Here is a 25,441-nt window from a genome sequence, read left to right as displayed (position 1 = left end):
CGCATGAGCGTCGCCCATGCGCACGCATGGGAAGCAAAGAGATCAAGTGACGCGCGCGCGTCAGCCACGCGTAAGCGTGAGTACGTTTTGTGCTCCTCGCACAAAACCAGCACAATACCAGCGCAACTCTCTAGATTTTCTACTGTGCATTTCACATTTGCATCCATACATCGACGCGTTCGCGTCGGCCAGGCGCACGCGTGGAAGAGTAAAACCTGAGATTGGCGCGTGCGCGTCGGTCACGCATGCGCGTGGGAGCGCGACTTGCCAAAAATTTTACCAAGTTAAAAAGTTGCAGAATTCCAGTTTCAAATCCTAAACTTCCGACGGGCATAACTTTTTCGTTTCAAATTATTTTCCATCCGTTCTTTGAACAACATAAACATCTCGGATCCAATCTTATTTCTAAATAAGTTTGACACAAATCGGGGATCTGGAGACCAAGATATGCTCCATCAAAGTAGACCCAAAAATATATTTTCATACAAACCCACAAATTCCATTTTTTTAAAACAAACCAATTTCAACCTTTTTCAAAACTAACCAAAACTTACCAAAAATCAACCTCAAGCCTCCTCAACTCATATGTTAACATTTTTATCAAATTCACAATCTACCATCCCACCATTTTAGCCAATCTCAATCAAATAACTCAATTTCAAACACAATATCATGTCATATATCCTTCCTCATCCCAATTTCCAACAATACCATTTCCATCAACCATCAATACATACAATCAATATCATCCTCACCATCAACATGGTTTCACCCACAATTCAATCTCAACCAATCATTAAGTATATATCAAAACATGCATATCGCTCATGCATCATACCATCAAAATACCAAAATTCATTAATCACATACATAACCACACATTTCATCTCAACCAATCAATAACATCAATAGTTCAAATCCTATCTTAGGGCCTCTAGCCTTAGTTTTCATACCACATTATATTTTAGATATAAAAAACTAAAACCATACCTTGGCCGATTCCCCACTCGACGCGGTGAACAAATGGCCACAAACGGTGCGGCAATTGGAGCTCCGGATCAAAAGTTATGGTGATTTGAAGATCAAGTAAGGGTGTGAACTTTGGAAGAGTGTTCTTCCCCCTTTTCTTGAAATTTCAGATTTTTTGGGATTTAAGAGAGGAGAGAGAGAGAGTGCTGAATAAGGGTTTTAGGTTTAGCTTGGTTGGACCAAGGGCCCAATATGGGTCCGGTTGGCCCAGTTTGACCCGTTCGGTCCAATCTTGGGCCAATTTCTTTAAAATTGGTGTCAAAATTTTCGTTTTAATTTTCTCTATCATATTAGGCCATAAAAATCACATTTCTAATTTTCTAGAATAAATTTTAATTTATGGGTTAATTAGTCATTAATTAACCGGGTTTTACTTTCTACCCACCTAAATGGGAATTTTGCCCACAAAATTCGAATTCAGTTACTTGAGAATAGGTGTGGGTAGTCAGTTCGTATCTCTAACTCAAGTTCCCAAGTGTGCTCCTCAACACCGGCTTGACTCCATGCCACTTTGACTAATGAAACCTCTTTTTCACACAACCGTTTGATGCTCGTATCGTCAACTCTGACCGGAGTCACCAGAAGCATCAAATCTTCTTTTAACTGAACCGATTCAGGCTCTAACACATGGCTAGCATCAGGAGTATACTTCTGAAGCTATGACACATGTAATACATCGTGCAGGTTTGAAAGGTGGGGTGGTAGAGCCATCCGATACGCCACCGGTCTAACCCTCTCCAAGATCTGAAACGGACCGATGTACCGAGGATTCAGCGTCTTCGCTTTAATCGACCTACCTACTTCTGTTGTTGGAGTAACCTTAAGGAAAACATGGTCTCCTTCTTCAAATTCCAAGGGTCTCCGCCTCTGATCGGCGTAACTCTTTTGACGACTTTACACAGTGAGCATCCTATCTCGGAGTTTCTTGACTTGTTTAGTAGTCTCAGCTATCATCTCCGGCCCCAACAAGCTTTTCTCCCCAGCTTCATACCAGCATAGCGGAGATTGACATTTTCTCCCATACAGAGCCTCATACGGAGCCATTCTGATGCTCGCATGGTAGCTATTATTGTATGCAAACTCTACTAGCGGCATATACCGATCCCAGCTCGCCGGCTGGTCTAAAACACAAGCCCTCAACATATCCTCTAAGGTTTGGATCGTCCTCTCAGATTGGCCATCTATTTGAGGATGGTAAGTGTACTCAAGCTTAATCGGGTTCCGAAAGCTTTTTGAAATGCACCCCAGAACCTTGAAGTGAAACGGGGATCTCGGTCAGAAATTATAGTAGTAGGCACACCATGAAATCTCACAATCTTCTTTATGTACAAGCGTGCTAACTCCTCAAGAGTATAGTTCATCCGAATGGGTGGAAAGTGAGCTGACTTCGTCAGTCGGTCCATAATCACCCAAACAGCATCAAAACCGGCCCTAGTCCTTGGCAATCCTGACACAAAGTCCATCGCAATGCTTTCCCACTTCCATTGCGAGACCTCTAAAGGTTGCAATGTCCCAGAAGGTCTCTGGTGTTCGATCTTTACTTTCTGATAGGTTAAACACTTTGAAACATATTCTGCCACATCATTTTTCATACCCGGCCACCCAAACATCGCTTTCAAATCATGGTACATCTTAGTACTTCCCGGGTGAATAGAAAATCCGCTTTTGTGTGCTTCTTTTAAGATATCTTGCCGCAAAGTCCCAACATTTGGAACAATGATCCTACCCTTAAATCTCCATAACCCATCTTGATCCCATGACACTCTCCACTGTTTTCCTTGCTCAATAGCTGGCAACACCTTCGGTAACACGTCATCGTTTTGATGAGCCTTTAGGAGTTCGGATTTAAAGTCACTTGAGATTTGTAATCGACTCAAACACAAAGTCCCAGACGCTTCTTGAACACCAATCTTCAGACTCTCGAACGCCTTGAGTAACTCCTCTTCTCGAAGCATCATTAGCATACAACGACTTCCGACTTAACACATCTGCCACTACATTTGCTTTCCCCGGATGGTAATTCAACTCAAAGTCGTAGTCCTTTAGTAACTCCATCCACCTCCTCTGCCGCATATTAAGATCTTTCTGATCAAAGAGATATTTCAAGCTCCTGTGATCCGAGAAAACTCGGAACTTAACCCCATAGAGGTAATTCCTCCACACCTTTAGTGTAAACACAACCGCAGCAAGCTCCAAATTGTGCGTAGGGTAGTTAACTTCATGAGGTCTCAACTACCGTGAGGCATATGCCACCATGTTATGATGCTGCATCAGCATGCACCCTAGACCCTTTAGTGAGACATCACAGTATACCTCAAATGATTCATTTGGCTCAGGTAACACCAACACAGGCCCGGTGGTCAACTTTTGCTTCAACGCTTGAAAGCTCTCCTCACACTCAGAAGTCCAAACAAAGGGCGCGTCCTTGCGGGTTAACTTTGTCAATGGCAAAGCTATTTGTGAAAAACCTTTGATGAATCTCCGGTAGTAGCTAGCTACGCCCAGAAAACTCCTTATCTCAGTTACTGAGGTTGGTCACCCCCAATTGATTACCGCCTCCACCTTAGATGGGTCTACAGCTATCCCCTGTTTACTAACTACATGGCCCAAAAACTGGACCTCGTCTTTCCAGAATTCACATTTGGATAGTTTCGCATAAAGTTTCCTTTCCTTTAGTATCTGCAACATGGTCCTCAAGTGTCCTGCATGCTCTTCTTCAGTCTTGGAGTAAATCAGTATGTCATCAATGAAAACAACAATGAATTTATCCAGAAACGGATGGAAAATTCTGTTAATGTAATCCATGAACACCGCAGGGGCATTCGTTAGCCCAAAAGACATTACAGTGTACTCGTAATGATCATAACGAGTCCTGAAATCGGTCTTAGGGATGTCTTCATCTCTCACCCTTATCTAGTGATAGCCAGATCGCAAATCAATCTTAGAGAAAACTCCGACTCCTTGTAACTGATCCATGAGATCGTCAATCCGCGGCAGTGGGTACTTATTCTTTATTGTGACTTTATTCAGTTGCATGTAATCTACATAGAGCCGCATACTCCCGTCTTTCATCTTCACCAGTAACACCGGTACTCCCACAGAGAAACACTAGGGCGGATAAAGCGTTTACTCATTAAGTCTTCCAACTGAGCCTTGAGTTCGGCCATTTCTAAAGGCGACATTCTGTAAGCGACAATCGAAATTGGCCCCGTTTTCGATACCAACTCAATTGCAAATTCAACCTCTCGGCTAGGAGGGAATTCCTCAATGTCATCCGGAAACACCTCAGGGAATTCGCAAACAACTGGAATTTTCTCTAAACTTTGTTCCTCACCTGACACACTCGCAGCTAATAGCATAATGCCCTGACACTCCTGTCCCGAACAGTTTACTATAACGTAGTTTAAATAACAACCATTCACTACAACTGGTCCTTCTGACCCCGCAGGCATAAAATACAACGATTTTTCAAAACAGTTCAACAAGACATGATTCTTAGACAACCAGTCCAACCCTAAGACAAGATCAAGACCGGTCATCGGCAAGCAAATCAAATCATGAACAAAATCATGTTGTTTAACCCTAAATGAAACTTGCAGACATCCTAACCTAGTCACCATGGCTTCATGGGTAGCATTATACACCTTAAGATCGTAGCCCAAAACCACAATCTTCAATCCTAACTCACTAGCCTTTTCGAATGCAATGAATGAATGTGTTGCTCCCGAATCAAATAAAGCATTTAAAATTTGACCAGCCAATTCACATTTACCTCGAATAAGTGTATCAGATCCCATGGCACCTACAGTTGAGGTGGTGAACACCCGACCAGGCTATTGTGCTCTTCCGGCACCTTGCTTCTGCTTCTCCAGAAAATTTAAGGCTTTATGTCCCGCCTTACCACAAGAATAGCACAAGCCCCATCCGGCCTTGCACGGGACTCCTGGATGGTGACTCCTGCACCTAGTGCAAGCTTGCTTGCTCTGAGGCTGCTTCCCAAATCTTCTCCCCTGGGAGTTGTTGTTGTTGGCCCTTTTGGAATTATTCTAACCCTGAGTCTGGTATGGTGCAAAGCCTCCTCGCTTGAAAGACGGACCTCTAGGAGCAAAGCTTTTCCCTCGGTTCTGTGGGAATGGTTCCTTATGGCTTCTTTTCTCTGCAGCCGCCTTTTTCACACTCTTCAGCAACCCTGCTCTTATTTACCAACTCGGAGAAATTTCTGATCTCCATTGGTCCCACTAAACTGAAGATGTCACTTCGGAGCCCTCCTTCATACTTAATGCACTTTCATTCCTCGAAGTCTCCCAGAGCTCCCTGACACATGCGGGAAAACCTGAATAGCTCCTCAAATTTATCTGTATACTCAGATACGGATATAGCACCCTGCTTCAGCTGCAGTAACTCCAGTTCCTTGGCCGTCCTGGCAGAATTCGAAAAGTACTTCTTATAGAATTCCACCTGGAAGGTATCCCAGGTGATAGGGTCATCACCCTACTGCAGGAGACACCGGGCTCCCTGCTACCAATGCGATGCTTTCCCAGCGAGCAGATAGGTAGCAAATTCAACACACTGCCCTTCAGGTACCAACTGCGCTTGCAGTGCTCACTCCATAGCCTGAAACCAGGTATCGGCTTCAGTTGGGTTGATGGTTCCCTTGAACTTAGGTGGGTTAACCTTCAAGAAGGTTGCCAGTGTCATCAGGCCCTGAGCTTCACTTCTGCCATTGCCATTATTGTTTATCTGTTGCCCAAGAGCCTCCGTAGTGGCCTGCATAGCAGCAGCCATGTTCTCCAATGCCGCCATAAAGTTTATTGGGTTATTTGGGTTGATTCCTGGTCCCTAAGCACTAGCATGACCTCTCCCACGACCTCAACCGCGTCCACGAGGTGCTATCTGGTTCCTATACACACCAAACAATCGATATCAGGTTGATCTCAATATCGGAAGTTTAGTGCTTCAAAGTCCCAAATTCATGCTCATGAACGTTTATGCCAGGTATATCAGTTAGATATTCTAATCGCACATAAACACACATACAGAGAATGCACAAAAGCATAGTTAGTTCATCCCTCTGGCTCTACAGGAACGAACTGCTCTGATACCATAATGTAACACCCTACCACACAGAGCCTTATGCTTAAGTCATAAAACAGAGATGGCGAGGTATTATGACCTCTAAAAATAAAATTTAGTATATATAGTAGTGTGAAAAATGGTTATAACTAGGAGCTTTTGCAGAAAAAGGGGTAAAACAAAATCGTTAAATTGAAAAGTGCAACACTCCAATCGATAACTTAATGAAACAGATAAGGATAAACTAATGCGAATATATAAACAAGAGAGTGCCAAAGATACGAATATCAAAACCCAAGACCCGTTTTGCGAAGATAACCGGTCCGAGCATAGAAGTATATATATATATATATATATATATATATATATATATATATATATATATATATATATATATATATATATATATATATATATAAGGAACCCAAAAGAAACCCAAAACATAAGTCCCGAGAGCTAAGGATCTTTGCTAATCCAGAAATCTCCAGCATGTCTCAGCGAGGAGCCTCACGACCTGCATCTGATGAAAATCACAAAATCTGCATGGGTGAGAACCGGAGGTTCTCAGTATGGTAACAGTGCCCACATATCCAACATGTAATGTCCTGGGAAAGCCAAAGGCAATCCTAGAACTTCCAACAGATAATCAAAGCCTATAAACAGACTAAACCATAAATGAAACAGGCAACTAGATAAAGATCTCCAGTCTAACTAACACTCCACTTTCCAAATCCTTTGAACCTCCCAATTGCCATCAGTATTTTGATATCGCAAACACAATTATATCAACAAGGAAATGCACAAATAGGAAGCAGATAAAACAATTAGACAATTAGCAAATATTATGCAGTCAATTAGGCATTCCAAACAATTCACATATAATGTATACGATGTATGCCTACCCTAGTGGCTGATGAGTCTAATCTGTCGGTTATAAAGCCAACCCGACAAGTCCTGGTAGCTAACTATTGGACTGTCCCTCTGTCATGCATCCCTAACTCGAGTTATTCTCAATCATAATCATAAATACATATACACAACACCCACACTGGTGTTTATCCATGGGGGTGAGCTCATCTGGAACTTTCACAGTGTTTGGCCACACTTACGACATAGGGCCAGCAGAGTATCGAGTCTCCACCTGGAGCACGTGGTGGCTAGCCACTGGTTTCACCCAGGGAAACTCGTATCTCAGATAGTGGAAGTGAAATATTCACATTTCATTCAATAAGCATATATGCAATCATACTCAGCTATAATTCAATAATAGCTCAGCCATAATTCAGTAATAACTCAGTCATTCGGCTCATAATACAATCCATAACCAGCCAATTTATTAACAATTATAGTCCTTCGGCTCACGGCATATAAAGCACTTTGGTGCACGAATTATGAATCACACTTTTCACAACTCGTACCACTGACCAGCAAGTGCACTGGGTCGTCCAAGTAATACCTCACGTGAGTAAGGGTCGAATCCCACAGAGATTGTTGGTTTGAAGCAATCTATGGTTATCTTGTAAATCTTAGTCAGGAAGTCAATTATGTTTATCAGTTGAATTGCAAATAAACAATAGAGCATGGGTTAAAGGTTACTTGTTATGCAGTAATGGAGAATATGTTGGAGTTTTGGAGATGCTTTGTCTTCTAAATCTCTGTTTTCCTCTGTCTTCTTGTTCACGCACGCACGTCCTCCTATGGCAAGCTGTGTGTTGGTGGATCACCGTTGTCAATGGCTGCCTTCCATCCTTCCAGTGAAAACTACGCTCACGCGCTCTGTCACAGCACGGCTAATCACCGGTTGGTTCTCGATCCGGTTGGAATAGGATTTACTATCCTTTTGCGTCTGTCACTAACGCCCAGCCTTCAGGAGTTTGAAGCTCGTCACAGTCATTCAATCCTTGAATCCTACTCGGAATACCACAGACAAGGTTTAGACTTTTCGGATTCTCATGAATGCCGCCATTAGTTCTAGCTTATACCACGGAGATTCTGATTAAGGAATCTAAGAGATACTCATTCAATCGTATATAGAACGGGGGTGGTTGTCAGGCACACGTTCATGATTTGAGGAAGGTGATGAGTGTCACAGATCATCACCTCCATCACAGTTAAGCGCGAATGAACATCTTAGATAGGAACAAGCGTGTTTGAATGGAAAACAGAAATACTTGCATTAATTCATCGAGACACAGCAGAGCTCCTCACCCCCAACAATGAGGTTTAGAGACTCATGCCGTCAGAGAATACAAAGTTTTGATCTGAAATGTTATGTGATATAAAAGAAGTCTCTAAAAGTTGTTTGAATACTAAACTAGTAGCCTAGGTTTACAAAAAATGAGTAGACAATGATGGATGATGCAGAGATCCACTTTTGGGGCCCACTTGGTGTGTGCTGGGGCTGAGATTTAAGTGAGTCACGTGCAGAGGCCATTTGTGGAGTTGAACGCCAGTTTTTGTGCCAGTTTGGGCGTTCAACTCCAGCTTTTGATCCTTTTCTGGCGCTGGACGCCAGAATTGGGCAGAGAACTGGCGTTGAACGCCAGTTTACGTCGTCTATCCTTGTGCAAAGTATGGACTATTATATATTGCTGAAAAGCCCTGGATGTCTACTTTCCAACGCAATTAGAAGCATGCCATTTCGAGTTCTGTAGCTCCAGAAAATCCACTTTGAGTTCAGGGAGGTCAGAATCCAACAGCATCAGTAGTCCTTTTTCAGCCTGAATCAGATTTTTGCTCAGCTCCCTCAATTTCAGCCAGAAAAATACCTGAAATTACAGAAAAACACAAAACTCATAGTAAAGTCCAGAAATATGAATTTTTCCTAAAAACTAATGAAAATAGACTAAAAACTAACTAAAACATACTCAAAACTATATGAAATTAACTCCAAAAAGCGTATAAAATATCTGCTCATCACAACACCAAACTTAAACTGTTGCTTGTCCTCAAGCAACTAGACAAATAAAATAGAAGACTAATAGGTTGAGAAGCAATAATATCTCAGAGTTTTTGGGTGGAGCTCAGACTCTAATTAGATGAGCGGGACTAGTAGCTTTTTGCTTCTGAACAGTTTTGGCATCTCACTTTATCCATTGAAGCTCAGAGTGATTGGTATCTATAGGAACTTAGAATTCAGATAGTGTTATTGATTCTCCTATTTTAGTGTGATGATTCTTGAACACAGCTATTTTATGAGTCTTGGCCGTGGCCCTAAGCACTTTGTTTTCCAGTATTACCACCGGATACATAAATGCCACAGACACATAATTGGGTGAACCTTTTAGATTGTGACTCAGCTTTGCTAAAGTCCCCAATTAGAGGTGTCCAGAGTTCTTAAGCACACTCTTCTTTTTGCTTTGGACCTTGACTTTAACCGCTCAGTCTCAAGTTTTCACTTGACACCTTCACGCCACAAGCACATGGTTAGGGACAGCTTGGTTTAGCCGCTTAGACCAGAATTTTATTCCTTTAGGCCCTCCTATCCACTGATGCTCAAAGCCTTGGGATCCTTTTTATTTGCCCTTGCCTTTTGGTTTTAAGGGTTATTGGCTGTTTGCTCTTGCCTCTTGGTTTTAAGAGCTTTTGGCTTTTTCTGCTTGCTTTTTCTTTTTCTTTCTATATATATATATTTTTTTTTCTGCAAGCTTTGTTCTTTGCTGCTTTTTCTTGCTTCAAAAATCATTTTTATGATTTTTCAGATTATCAATAACATGTCTCATGTTCATCATTCTTTCAAGAGCCAACATATTTAACAGTCTTAAACAACAAATTCAAAAGACATATGCACTGTTCAAGCATTCATTCAGAAGACAGAAAGTATTGCCACCACATGTTACTAATTAGAATTTTTCTTATTAAAAACTTGAAATTTTATTGCCTCTTATTCAAAAGATCTACTATTTTATTCATGTTTGCTGATGATGAGAAAAATAGACTATAACTTAATTGGGGATAAAATCAAACTAGACACTAATTACTACTAATGATCATGTAATGAAGACACAAATATAGATAAGCACTTATCATAGAGAAAACGAAAAACAGAGAAAGTAAGAACAAGGAACGAGTCCACCTTAGTGATGATGGCATTTCCTTCTTGAGGCACCAATGATGTTCTTGAGCTCTTTTATGTCTCTTCCTTGCCTTTGTGGCTTGATTCCTAGTGATTTTTGGTATTTCTATCCTCAGTTGCTTCCAATAATTATGTGGAGGGAAGTGCATCCCCTGAGGTATCTCTTGATTTGCAGCCACATGTTCTACCACTGAGCTATAGATCCTTCACATAATTGTTTTACCACACCAAACTTAGAATGTTGCTCGCCCTCGAGCAAAAGAAGAGGGAATAGATGAAGAAGAAGATGTGGAAAGAAAAAACTTAGGATTATGAGGAGGGAAGGTGGGGATCCTGTGGGGTCCACAGATCTTGAAATGATCCTGTGAGGTCCACAGATCTTGAGGTGTCAAGGCATTTACATCCCTGCACCAATGTGGACATGCAAAATGCCCTTGCACACAACTCTGGGCTTTCAGCGCCAGGTTGGTGCCCATAATGGGCGTTCAACGCCCATTTACTAGCCATTTCTGGCGTTGAACGCCAGAACCATGCTTGTTCTGGGCGTTCAGCGCCAGGATGTTGCCCATTTTGGGCGTTCAGCGCCAGAACCATGCTCTGTTCTGGCGTTGAACGCCAGACAGGTGCTTCCTCCAGGGTGTGATTTTTCTTCTGCTGTTTTTGATTCCGTTTTCAATTTTTAATATTTATTTTGTGACTCCACATGATCATGAACCTAATAAAACATGAAAAACCATGAAAATAAATAAAAATTGGGTTGCCTCCCAACAAGCGCTTCTTTAATGTCCTTAGCTAGACCTTGCTGAGCTTTTAATCTAGCTTCAGCCTTGAGCATTCTTGCTCAATGTTGCCTTCAAGATAATGCTTGATTCTCTGTCCATTGACAATGAACTTCTTATCAGAATCAATATCTTGAAGCTCCACATAACCATATGGTGATACACTTGTAATCACGTATGGTCTCCTCCACCGGGATTTCAATTTTCTGGGGAATAGCCTGAGTCTAGAGTTAAACAACAGAACCTTCTGTCCTGGTTCAAAGATTCTAGATGACAGCTTTCTGTCATGCCACTTTTTTTATTTTTCTTTATATAGCTTGGCATTTTCGAAAGCTGTGAATCTGAACTCCTCTAGCTCATTTAGCTGGAGCAATCTTTTTTCTCCTGCTAATTTGGCATCAAAGTTTAGGAATCTGGTTGCCCAGTAGGCCTTATGTTCCAGTTCCACGGGCATGTGACATGCCTTACCATACACCAGTTGGTATGGAGAGGTCCCTATAGGGGTCTTGAATGCTGTTCTGTAAGCCCACAGAGCATCATCCAAGCTCCGTGCCCAATCCTTTCTACGGGTATTTACTGTCCGTTCCAGGATTCTCTTTAATTCTCTATTAGAGACTTCAGCTTGCCCATTGGTTTATGGATGATATGGAGTGGCCACCTTGTGGCGAATTCCATACCGAACCATGGCAGAGTAAAGCTGTTTATTGCAGAAGTGAGTGCCCCCATCACTGATTAGTACTCTAGGGACACCAAACCTGCTAAAGATACGTTTCTGGAGGAACTTCAGCACTGTTTTAGTATCATTGGTGGGTGTGGCAATAGCCTCAACCCATTTTGATACATAGTCAACTGCCACCAGAATATAAGTGTTTGAGTATGATGGTGGGAAAGGTCCCATGAAGTCAATTCCCCATACGTCAAACAACTCAATTTCCAAGATTCCTTGTTGAGGCATGGCGTAACAATGAGGCAGGTTACCAGCTCTTTGGCAACTGTCACAATTACGTACAAACTCTCGGGAATCTTTATAGAGTGTGGGCCAATAGAAGCCACATTGGAGGACCTTGGTGGCTGCTCGCTCACCTCCAAAATGGCCTCCATATTGAGATCCGTGGCAATGCCACAGGATCCTCTGTGATTCTTCTCTAGGCACACACCTACGGATAATTCCGTCTGCACATCTCTTAAAGAGATAAGGTTCATCCCACAAGTAGTACTTTGCATCAGTAATTAATTTTTTCTTTTGTATCCTGTTGTACTCCTTGGGTATGAACCTTGCAGCTTTATAGTTTGCAATATCGGCAAACCATGGTGCTTCCTGAATGGCGAATAAATGCTCATCAGGAAACGTCTCAGAGATCTCAAGAAAAGGGAGGGACGTCCCTTCCACTGGCTCTATCCGGGACAGATGATCAGCCACTTGGTTCTCTGTCCCTTTTCTGTCTCTTATTTCTATATCAAACTCTTGCAGAAGCAATACCCATCTGATGAGCCTGGGTTTTGAATCCTGCTTTGTGAGTAGATATTTAAAAGCAGCATGGTCAGTATACACAATCACTTTTGATCCTACTAAGTATGATCTGAACTTGTCAATGGCGTAAACCACTGCAAGTAGTTCTTTTTCTGTGGTTGTGTAATTTTTCTGGGCATCATTTAGAACGCGACTGGCATAATAAATGACATGCAGAAGCTTGTCATGTCTCTGTCCCAATACTGCACCAATGGCATGATCACTGGCATCACACATTAGCTCAAATGGTAATGTCCAGTCTGGTGCAGAAATGACTGGTGCTGTGACCAGCTTAGCTTTCAGCGTTTCAAACACCTGCAGGCACTTTGTGTCAAACACAAATGGCATGTCAGCAGCTAGCAGATTGCTTAGAGGTTTTGCGATTTTTGAAAAATCCTTTATAAACCTCCTATAGAATCCTGCATGCCCCAGAAAGCTTCTGATTGCCTTAACATTGGCAGGTGGTGGTAATTTTTCAATTACCTCTATTTTTTCCTGATCCACCTCTATTCCCTTGTTTGAGATTTTATGCCCAAGAACAATTCCTTCAGTCACCATGAAGTGACACTTTTCCCAGTTTAAAACTAGGTTGGTTTCTTGGCATCTTTTCAGAACAAGTTTCAGGTGATCAAGATAGGAGCTGAATGAGTCTCCATATACTGAGAAGTCATCCATGAAGACTTCCAGAAATTTTTCCACCATGTCAGAGAAAATAGAGAGCATGCATCTCTGGAAGGTTGCAGGCGCATTACATAGCCCAAATGGCATCCTTCTATAAGCAAACACTCCGGATGGACATGTGAATGCTGCTTTCTCTTGATCCTGGGGATCTACTGCAATCTGGTTATAACCTGAGTAGCCATCCAAAAAGCAGTAATAATCATGACCTGCTAGTCTTTCTAGCATCTGGTCTATGAATGGTAAAGGAAAATGATCCTTTCTGGTGGCTGTATTGAGCCTTCTGTAGTCAATACACATGCGCCACCCCGTAACTGTTCTTGTAGGAACCAGTTCATTTTTTTCATTATGAATCACTGTCATGCCTCCCTTTTTTGGGACGACTTGAACAGGGCTCACCCAGGGGCTATCAGAAATAGGATAAATAATCCCAGCCTCTAGTAACTTGGTGACCTCTTTCTGCACCACTTCCTTCATGGCTGGATTTAGCCGCCTCTGTGGTTGAACCACTGGTTTGGCATTATCCTCCAATAGGATTTTGTGCATGCATCTAGCTAGGCTTATGCCCTTAAGGTCATCTATGGACCACCCAAGAACTGTCTTGTGTGTCCTTAGCACTTGAATAAGTGCTTCCTCTTCCTGTGAATTTAAAGCAGAGCTTATGATCACTGGAAAAGTGTCACCTTCTCCCAGAAATGCATATTTCAAGGATGGTGGTAGTGGCTTGAGCTCGGGTTTAGGAGGTTTTTCCTCTTTCAGAAGAAAGTTCAGAGGCTCTTTCATGTCCCCTGAATCCTCCAAATCAGGCTGAACATCTTTAAAGATGTCTTCCAACTCTGATTCGAGACTCTCAGCCATGTTGATCTCTTCTACCAAAGAGTCAATAAGATCAACTTTCATGCAGTCTGTTGATGTGTCTGGATGCTGCATGGCTTTGACAGCGTTCAACTTGAACTCATCATCGTTGACTCTCAGGGTTATTTCCCCCTGTTGGACGTCAATGAGGGATCGTCCAGTTGCTAGGAAGGGTCTTCCTAGAATGAGAGTAGCACTCTTGTGCTCCTCCATTTCCAGCACAACAAAGTCAGTGGGAAAGGTGAATGGCCCAACTCTGACAATCATGTCCTCAATCACGCCTGATGGGTATTTAGTGGAACCATCAGCAAGTTGGAGACATATCCGGGTTGGTTTAACTTCTTCAGTTAAGCCAAGCTTCCTGATAGTGGATGCAGGTATTAGGTTGATGCTTGCCCCAAGATCGCATAAAGCTGTCTTGGTGCAATTATCTTCTAACATGCATGGTATCAGAAAGCTCCCAGGGTCTTTAAGCTTTTCAGGAAAGCTCTTCAGAATGACTGCACTGCATTCTTCAGTGAGGAGAACTCTTTCTGTTTCTCTCCAATCCTTCTTATGACTCAAGATCTCTTTCATGAACTTGGTATAAGAAGGTATTTGCTCAAGTGCCTCTGCAAATGGAATCTTTATTTCAAGAGTCCTGAGATAATCTGCAAAGCGAGCAAATTGCTTATCCTGCTCCTCTTTCCGGAGTTTTTGAGGATAAGGTATCTTGGCTTTATATTCTTCAACCTTAGTTGCTGCAGGTTTATTGCCTACAGAAGTGGTTGAAGAAGCCTTTTTAGAGGGGTTGTTATCAGCACTTGTGTGTGTCTTATCCCTCACTGGCGATTGAGTGCCAGAGTTAGAAGCTGGAGTGAAACTGGATGCCAGCTCCTTGTCTGCTCCTGGCGTCTGAACGCCAGAGCTGTGCCCATTTTGGGCGTTCAGCGCCAGATCTTGCCCATTTTGGGCGTTCAACGCCAGATTCTTGCCCATTTCTGGCGTTGAACGCCAATCCTGCCTTGTTTCTGGCGTTGAACGCCAGTTGTGGGCATGGTCTGGGCGTTCAGCGCCAGCCTTCCACCAATTTTCTGGCGTTTTAGCGCCAGAATTATTTTTCCCTGGGCTCTTACTGTCCTCAGGTGAATCTTTGGTGGGTTGCTCATTTCTTGACTTTTTGCTGCCTTGAGGTGAGATATTTAATGTCTTCCCACTTCTTAATTGAACTGCTTGGCATTCTTCTGTTATTTGCCTTGACAGCTGCTGCTTTGTTTGCTTAAACTGTTCTTCCATATGTATATTAGCCATCCTTGTCTCTTGTATTCTATCTTTGAATTCGGCTAACTGCCTTGTTAGGAAGTCCAATTGCTGATTGAATTCAGCAGCTTGTTCTACAGGACTGAGTTCAGCAGTTGCTGTTTTAACCTCTTCTTTCATGGAAGGGTCACTGCTTAGATACAGATGCTGATTCCTGGCAACTGTATCAATGAGCTCTTGAGCCTCTTCAATTGTCTTTCTCATGTGGATAGATCCACCAGCTGAGTAATCTAGAGACATCTGAGCTCCTTCTGTAAGCCCATAGTAGAAGATGTCTAACTGAACCCACTCTGAGAACATTTCAGAGGGGCATTTTCGTAGCATCTCTCTGTATCTCTCCCAGGCATCATAAAGAGATTCATTATCTCCTTGCTTGAAGCCTTGGATGTCCAGCCTTAGCTGTGTCATCCTTTTTGGAGGGAAATATTGATTCAGGAATTTTTCTGTCAGCTGTTTCCATGTCCTTATGCTGGCCTTAGGTTGGTTATTCAACCACCTCTTAGCTTTATCTTTTACAGCAAATGAAAACAGTAATAGTCTGTAGACATCCTGATCTATTTCTTTATCATGTACTGTGTCAGCAATTTGTAAAAACTGTGCCAGAAACTCTGTAGGTTCTTCCTGTGGAAGACCGGAATACTGGCAACTTTGCTGCATCATGATAATGAGCTGAGGATTCAACTCAAAGCTACTGACTCCAATGGAGGGTATGCAGATACTACTCCCATATGAAGCAGTAGAGGGGTTAGAATATGACCCCAGAGTCCTCCTGGACTGTTCATTTCCGCTTAGGTCCATGATGGAGAAAGGGAGATGATGTAAAATAGAAAAAAATATTTTTATTTATTTATTTATATATTTATTTCGAAAATGAAATAAATTAAAATAAAATAAATAAAAATTGAGTGAAGATTTTTGAAAAACTGAGGAGAGAGAAAGTGGTTAGGAAGTTTTGAAAAAGATATGATGATTTTGAAAAAAAGTTTTAAATTTTGAAATAAAAATCTGAATTTTAGAAATATATTTCGAAAATTTGTTTTTAAAATAGAGAGAAAAGATATTTTTGATTTTTAAGAGGAAAGAGAAAAACAATAAGATAGCCCAAGATTTAAAATTTTTAGATCTAATGCTCCTTATTTTCGAAAATTTTGGAGGGAAAACACCAAGGAACACCAAACTTAAAAATTTTAAGATCAAGACACAAGAAAAACTCAAGAACACTTTGAAGACTCACAAGAACACAAGAACATGAAGAAGGAACACCAAACTTAAAATTTTTAGAAAACCAACCCAAAATTTTCGAAAATCAAGGGAAATCAACAGGAAAACACCAAACTTAAAGTTTGGCACAAAATTTAATAGAGAAAATATTATTTATGAAAAAGAAGGTTTTGAAAAGAATATAAAAGACTCTAACCCAATTACCAAGAACACAGATTAACGCTCTAGCCAAATGAGTTATGGAAATTTTCGAAAATTTTAAGAAAAATCAACAAGAAAACACCAAACTTAAAGTTTGGCACAGGATTTAATAGAAAAATTATTTTTGAAAAAGGTTTTAAAAAATATGATAGCCAATTACCATGAACATAAACACCACGTTCTAACTAACTGAGCTATAAATTTAAAGTGTTTTAACAAGGGATAAATAATAAAAGACTCTAAACCAAAAAAAAAAAAGAAATTTTTCCTAATCTAAGCAACAAAATAAACCGTTAGTTGTCCAAACACGAACAATCCCCGGCAACGGCGCCAAAAACTTGGTGCACGAATTATGAATCACTTTTCACAACTCGTACCACTGACCAGCAAGTGCACTGGGTCGTCCAAGTAATACCTCACGTGAGTAAGGGTCGAATCCCACGGAGATTGTTGGTTTGAAGCAATCTATGGTTATCTTGTAAATCTTAGTCAGGAAGTCAATTATGTTTATCAGTTGAATTGCAAATAAACAATAGAGCATGGGTTAAAGGTTACTTGTTATGCAGTAATGGAGAATATGTTGGAGTTTTGGAGATGCTTTGTCTTCTGAATCTCTGTTTTCCTCTGTCTTCTTGTTCACGCACGCACGTCCTCTTATGGCAAGCTGTGTGTTGGTGGATCACCGTTGTCAATGGCTGCCTTCCATCCTTCCAGTGAAAACTACGCTCACGCGCTCTGTCACAGCACGGCTAATCACCGGTTGGTTCTCGATCCGGTTGGAATAGGATTTACTATCCTTTTGCGTCTGTCACTAACGCCCAGCCTTCAGGAGTTTGAAGCTCGTCACAGTCATTCAATCCTTGAATCCTACTCGGAATACCACAGACAAGGTTTAGACTTTTCGGATTCTCATGAATGCCGCCATTAGTTCTAGCTTATACCACGGAGATTCTGATTAAGGAATCTAAGAGATACTCATTCAATCGTATATAGAACGGGGGTGGTTGTCAGGCACACGTTCATGATTTGAGGAAGGTGATGAGTGTCACAGATCATCACCTCCATCACAGTTAAGCGCGAATGAACATCTTAGATAGGAACAAGCGTGTTTGAATGGAAAACAGAAATACTTGCATTAATTCATCGAGACACAGCAGAGCTCCTCACCCCCAACAATGAGGTTTAGAGACTCATGCCGTCAGAGAATACAAAGTTTTGATCTGAAATGTTATGTGATACAAAATAAGTCTCTAAAAGTTGTTTAAATACTAAACTAGTAGCCTAGGTTTACAAAAAATGAGTAGACTATGATGGATGATGCAGAGATCCACTTTTGGGGCCCACTTGGTGTGTGCTGGGGCTGAGATTTAAGTGAGTCACGTGCAGAGGCCATTTGTGGAGTTGAACGCCAGTTTTTGTGCCAGTTTGGGCGTTCAACTCCAGCTTTTGATCCTTTTCTAGCGCTGGACGCCAGAATTGGGCAGAGAACTGGCGTTGAACGCCAGTTTACGTCATCTATCCTTGTGCAAAGTATGGACTATTATATATTGCTGGAAAGCCCTGGATGTCTACTTTCCAACGCAATTGGAATAATGCCATTTCGAGTTCTGTAGCTCCAGAAAATCCACTTTGAGTGCAGGGAGGTCAGAATCCAACAGCATCAGCAGTCCTTTTTCAGCCTGAATCAGATTTTTGCTCAGCTCCCTTAATTTCAGCCAGAAAAATACCTGAAATTACAGAAAAACACACAACTCATAGTAAAGTCCAGAAATATGAATTTTTCCTAAAAACTAATGAAAATAGACTAAAAACTAACTAAAACATACTCAAAACTATATGAAATTAACTCCAAAAAGCGTATAAAATATCCGCTCATCACACTTACACCATCATCCTCCGTATCTCATACGATTATCTTTAATCATCATTCATCATTAATCCTCCCTTTACTTCATTCACACATTACGACATTAACTAGCTTCTTCCCATCGCTAGGTATACCATAAGAATTTAAGACATAAGAGTGAGAACGGAGGCTTAGAAGTATGAACTTCGGCTTTGAAAACCCAAAAGTCAGTTTTTGATGAAAATGGGGTCACGCGTGCGCGTTGCCCATGCGCACGCGTGGAAGGCTGAAAAAGTAGAATGACACGTGAGCGTCACCCATGCGCATGCATGGGAAGCAGAGAGATCAAGTGACGCATGCGCGTCAGCCACGCGTATGCGTGAGTGCATTTTGTGCTCCTCGCACAAAACCAGCACAATACCAGCGCGACTATTTGGATTTTCTACTGGGCATTTGCATCCGTACATTGACGCGTACGCGTTGGCTAGGCGCGCGCGTGGAAGAGTAAAACCTGAGATTGGCGCGTGCGCGCCGGCCACGCGTACGCGTGGGAGCGCGACTTGTTAAAAATTTTACCAAGCTAAAAAGCTGCAGAATTCTAGTTTCAAACCCCAAACTTCTGACGGGCCTAACATTTTTGTTTCAAATCATTTTCCATCTGTTCTTCAAATGGCATAAACATCTCAGATCCAATTTTATTTCTAAATAAGTTTGACACAAATCAGGGATCCGGAGACCAAGATATGCTTCGTCAAAGTAGACCCAAAAACCACAATTTCATACAAACCCATAAATTCCATTTTTTAAAACAAACCAATTTCAACCTTTTTCAAAACCAACCAAAACTTACCAAAAATCAACCTCAAGCCTCCTCAACTCATATAACATTTTTATCAAATTCACAATCCACCATCCCATCATTTTAGCCGATCTCAATCAAATAACTCAATTTCAAACACAATATCATGTCATATATCCTTCCTCATCCTAATTTCCAACAATACCATTTTTATCAACCATCAATACATACAATCAATATCATCCTCACCATCAACATGATTTCACCCACAATTCAATCTCAACCAATCATCAAGCATATATCAAAATATGCATATCTCTCATGTATCATACCATCAAAACACCAAAATTCATTAATCACATACATAACCACACATTTCATCTCAACCAATCAACAACATCAATAGTTCAAATCCTATCTTAGGGTCTCTAGCCTAAGTTTTCACAGCACATTACATTTTAGATACAGGAAACCGAAACCATACCTTGGCCGATTCCCTGCTCAACCCGAAACACCTCCAAATCACTTTTTCACAAGCTCTCAAGGCTTCAACACCTCCAAGAATAGATTTTTAACACACAAAAGCTTTTTTTCCACGTTTCTCAAGACTTCATTCAAGCTCCAACATACATATATACACTTCCTAAATCACAACACCACATTCCAACATACCCACCCAATACCCAAACATCATAAACCAAGAAATTCCACTAGGGTTGAGAATCTTACTGCACCCAAGGATCAAGAAGACAAGATTAAGCTTCTCTTTCAAGCTAGTCGGATCCTATAACATCAAAAGCTCACAAATCTCAACATTCTTCACCCAAAATTTCGAAATTAAGGCTAGAATTTCAGAAGGGAAATCGTGGCTTACCTCAAGATCAAAGTTGTGGACTTTGTAGAGCTCGACGCGGTGAATACGTGGCCACAAATGGTGCGACAATCGGAGCTCTGGATCAAAAGTTATGGTGATTTGAAGATCAAGGGTGAGAACTTTGGAAGAGTGTTCTTCCCCCTTTCCTTGCAATTTTAGCTTTTTGGGATTTAAGAGAGGAGAGAGAGTGCTTAATAAGGATTTTAGGTTTAGCTTGGTTGGGCCAAGGGCCCAATATGGGTCCGGTTGGTCCGGTTTGACCTGTTCGGTCCAATCTTAGGCCGATTTCTTTAAAATTGGTGTCAAAATTCTCGTTTTAATTTTCTCTATCATATTAGGCCATAAAAATCACATTTATGATTTTCTATAATAAATTTTAATTTATGGGTTAATTAGTCATTAATTAACCGGGTTTTACATGATGCATTCCAATTAAGTTCCTTTTCAGGAAGCTTATTCTCTCCCCCTAATGTTGGAAATTTTGATTCATCAAAATGACAATCTGCAAATCGGGTTTTAAATACATCTCCAGTTTGTATTTCAAGAAACCTCACTATAGAGGGAGAATCATATCTAACATATATCCCCAATTTTCTTTGGGATCCCATTTTGATGCGAGTAGGTGGTGCAATGGGAACATATATCGCACACCTGAATATTCTTAAATGGAAAGCATTTGGCTGCTGGCCAAAAGCTAATTGCATAGGAGAGAACTGATGGTAACTCGTTGGCCTCAAACGAATAAGTACTATGGCATGTAAAATAGCATGCCCCCAAACTAAGGTTGGGAGATTTGTTCTCATAAGTAAGGGTCTAGTAATTAATTGGAGATGTTTAATAAGTGATTATGCTAACCCATTTTGTGTATGAACATTAGCTACTGGATGTTCAACACTTATTCCATTAGCCATACAATAAGCATCAAAAGCTTGGGAAGTAAATTCACCAGCATTATCAAGACGAATTGTTTTGATTGGATTTTCTGAAAATTGTGCTTTTAATCGAATAATTTGAGCCAGTAATCTCGCAAACGCTAGGTTGGGAAAAGACAATAAGCACACATGTGACCATCTCGAAGATGCGTCTATTAGAACCATAAAATATCTAAAAGATCCACATGGGGGATGAATATGTCCACATATATAGCTTTGAATCCTTTCTAGGAATTCAGGGGACTCAAATCCAATCTTTACTGGTAATGGCCTTAAAATTAACTTTCCCTGAGAGCATGCAGCACAACAAAATTCACTAAATTTAAGAATCTTCTGGTTCTTTAGTGAATGTCCATGGGAGTTTTCAATAATTCTCTGCATCATGGTTGTTCCCGGATGACCTAATCGATCATGCCAAGTTAATGAATTCATTTGGGTTAGTAAACTTCTGATTTACAATGGCATGTGATTCAATTGCACTAATCTTGGTATAGTATAACCAGATGAAAGTGAGGATAACTTTTTTAATATAACATTTTTATTTAAATCATGAGTTGTGATACATAAGTACTCATGATTTTCCTCATTCATTGTCTCAATATGATATCCATTTCGGCGAATATCTTTGAAACTCAATAAGTTTCTTAGAGACTTAGTAGACAATAGTATATTATTTATTATAAATTTTGTTTCTCCAGAAAACAAAATTATAGCTCTTCCAGAAACTTCTATCAGGTTGCCTGAGCCAATAATAGTATTAATATATTCTTTTTTGGCACAAGATGGGTAAAATATATATTACTTTTGAGAATGGTGTGCAAACTTGCACTATCCGTAAGGCAAACATCTTCATTATATGTCCTTGTCATTCTCTTCAAAGACAAATAATAATAAAATGAGTAGAAATATCTACACAGTAAAATCATTTCCTTAATTGAAAATATTTTTCTAAGAAGTATAGTATATACTAAAAATTGTATTATTATTATCTTGGAACATTCAGTAATTTTGAAATTCATAAACATAAATATTTTATCAAACATTATATTTGAAATTCAGATGCATAAAAATAAAACTTAACAATAAGTTTCTTACATTATGAATACTTAACAATCTCACATATTAAACTATTCCATCATTGATCAAATGACCAATATTTCATTCAGGATCCTCAAAGAAATCAGATACATCATAATGAGTGGTGAAATTTTCAGCATCATTCGAAACAAAATTCGACTCTTTTTCTTTGTCGTCATTTTTTAAAGATGCTTGATAAAGATCGACTAGGTGCCTTGGGGTACGACAGGTATGTGACCAATGACCCTTTCCACCACAACGGAAACATTTATCCTGAATTGATTTATTTTGCCTATTGTTTCTTTCTTTATCCCACTTCTGGTGAGATCCTTTCTTGTGAATATAATTCATTTTCCTTCCATAATTTTTTTTGCTATCAAGCCTTGCCATTTACCTCTTTTGGGGTTATGATTTGCCATATTTACTTCAGGAAATGGGCCGACCCCAGCTGGATGCACTTCATGATTTCTTAAAAGCAACTCATTGTTGCGTTCAGCAACAAGAAGGTAAGAAATTAACTCAGAATAATTTTTAAATCCTTTTTCTTGATACTGCTGCTGCAGGAGCACATTCGAGGTATGGAAGGTCTAGAAATTTTTCTCAAACATATCATTATCAGATATCTTTTTCTCACATAATTTCATTCGTGAGGTAATTCGAAACATTACTGAATTATATTCATTTATGAATTTAAAATCCTATAGATGCAAGTGCGTCCATTCATATCGGGCTTAAGGAAGTATCACCGTCTTTTGATGATTATACCTTTCTTCAAGGTGTTTTCACAAATCTGCAGGATCTTTTAATGTGAGATATTCATTTTTCAATCATTCGTCAAGATGACGACAAAGGAAGATCATGGCTTTGGCCTTATCCTTCAGGGATGTATTATTTTTAGCTTTAATGGTATCTCCAAGATCCATTGAATCAAGATGAATTTTAACATCTAGGATCTATGATAAAAAGTTATTTCCAGATATATCAAAAGCATTAAATTTAAGATGAGAGAACTTCGACATAATGAAAATTTATTACCTAGAGTCTTCCTAAAATTTGATTAGAATTTCGTTCTGGATAACATGTTGTAAAATAATTAAATAAGGAAGAAAAATAAATAGAGAAATATAAATATGCCCTTATCTCACTATAATAGAAGTAATTTATATATTTACTAATATTATAGATATTATAACTTAAAATCACATAAAGATAAAAGAGTGGGCTTTAGCCCCGTTGTTAATAAAAAAAAAGTAGAAAGATAAAAGAGAGAGAATTTATAATATAATATATGGAGAGAGAGAGAAATATTTGTAATTGTTATTGATGTGTTTCATATGCTTCATATTATGTTGCTATTTATAAGCACAAGAAAATTTTACTTTTCAAACATAATTAAATGCAATCATCCTTGATAAACCAAGTCTCATGTAAAATAGGCATCACATATGGTATTTTTATCACAATAATTTGATTAGTATTAATAATTTTTCTTTTGTGTTGGACCATAACATTAGTTAAATTCTGGACTTGAATTTGAGATCATACATACTTTTTATGTCAATATAAAACTTTTCTTTGTTTAAAAATTATTATTTGTATTGATTTTGTTAAATAAAATTTTATTATATAAAATATTTTTGCTATTCTTATTTTATATCGTAATTATGAATATTTACAAAATACTATTATTTTTACAAAAAAGTTCTGAACAAAATTTTTTAATTCTATATATAATAAAATTAGATTGATTTATTAAAGACAATTTTTTTATAATTTCAAATAATATTGATTGACAAAAAATAAAATGAGAAGCATTTTACATTTTTTTTTAAAAATGGTACAAATATATCATGGCTTTAAAATATTTTTTATTACGTAAATTTAATATAATAGTAAGAAAAAAATTTAAAAGATGGTAAAAATAGTTATGAAATAATATCTATTGTCTCTTTTACATGACTTATTATAATTTTCTGCCATTAAATGCTAATATATATTTCTATATCAAAAGAATTATTACTATAATTTTTAAATTTTTTTGTCCACTATTACATTAAATTTATGTAGAAAAAAAATTATTAAAAAAATTACCAAACAAGGTTTTAAAGTCATAGTATTTTTTTGTTACACAGAATAAATTAAATTTATATTATTCAAATTGATAAAACAAAATTTCTAACAAATTAATATAATTTTATTAAGTTTATTAATTAATAATAGTTTTTAAACATAAATTTTTTTTTTATCACGGAAACAAAAAGTTGAACTAACGTAGAAGCTTAATCCCCAAGAAATCCAAAAATTTCATTAACTAACCTAACACAAAAACTTTTATTAAATATTAATTAGAACTATTAAACCAATTTAAATGAGACATAAACTTTAAAATTTTCTGCTGGTGTCAGAGTTTTTTTTGCAACAATTTAAATAGTGGGTTCATCAATAATAATTTGTTCATCAATGTGGATCCCACTATTATAAACAAAGTCTAATCTCATTTTAACACTTTAAATTTATACATGTAGAAATTTTTGGTTATCTACTCAGTAGCATTGGCCTTTTTTTAAATTAATGGTCAAATTCATCCAAAAAAATCATTAGTTTCTCAAATTGATTCTCAAAATATTTTTTTAATTAAATTTATCTTTCAAAAAATATAAGTTGGTTTTATATTAGTATTTTTGTCACTTTTATTGTTTATAGCACTAGAATTTATTGATATAGCACGTTAAGTAACATCACAATATACATTTAATAGTCTTAAGTGATCGCTACCAATATAATAAATTTATGAAATTAGATTAAATCAACTCCAAATTAAAGAATTTTAATGTCTTAAGGTCCTTTTCAATTTAACATTGATTTGATCTAAGTGCATAAATTTTTCATGCTAGCAGCTAATTAGAATTGTTATGTATATATTTTGGTCAATGTGGTATCATTTAACATGTTATATCAATATATTTTGATACTATTAGTAATAGAAGCAATAAAAAGACTAATATGATTAATTTAAAAACTTTAAAAGACGAGTTTAATTAAAAAAATCTTTCGAAGATCAATTTAAAAAGTTAAGCGAGTGATTTTTCAAGAATAATTCTGACATTTACTCGTTTATTATTTGTAGAACTTTTTAAATTTTTAACTTTTATACATGTATAAAAATAATATAATAAAAACTATATGTTAAAAT

General features: G+C 38.7%; 1 protein-coding gene across 1 annotated transcript; it reads right to left on the bottom strand.

Moving 5' to 3' along the window:
* Positions 1-4,103: 4,103 nt before the first annotated feature.
* LOC107607149 (uncharacterized) lies at positions 4,104-4,649 on the bottom strand. Its single transcript, XM_016309129.1, has one exon. It carries the CDS (start codon positions 4,647-4,649, stop codon positions 4,104-4,106), a length of 546 nt encoding a protein of 181 aa, XP_016164615.1.
* Positions 4,650-25,441: the final 20,792 nt, after the last annotated feature.

This window comes from Arachis ipaensis, chromosome B7 (genome assembly GCF_059453495.1).
Source record: "Arachis ipaensis isolate K30076 ecotype BB chromosome B7, ASM5945349v1, whole genome shotgun sequence".
NCBI lineage: Eukaryota > Viridiplantae > Streptophyta > Magnoliopsida > Fabales > Fabaceae > Arachis > Arachis ipaensis.
Note: the sequence above shows the minus strand (reverse complement) of the source record. Positions and strands in the feature narration are given on the sequence as shown.

Coding starts and splice junctions, on each gene's coding strand:
- LOC107607149 (XM_016309129.1), bottom strand. CDS start 4,649: ATGGTGACTAGGTTAGGATGTCTGCAAGTTTCATTTAGGGTTAAACAA.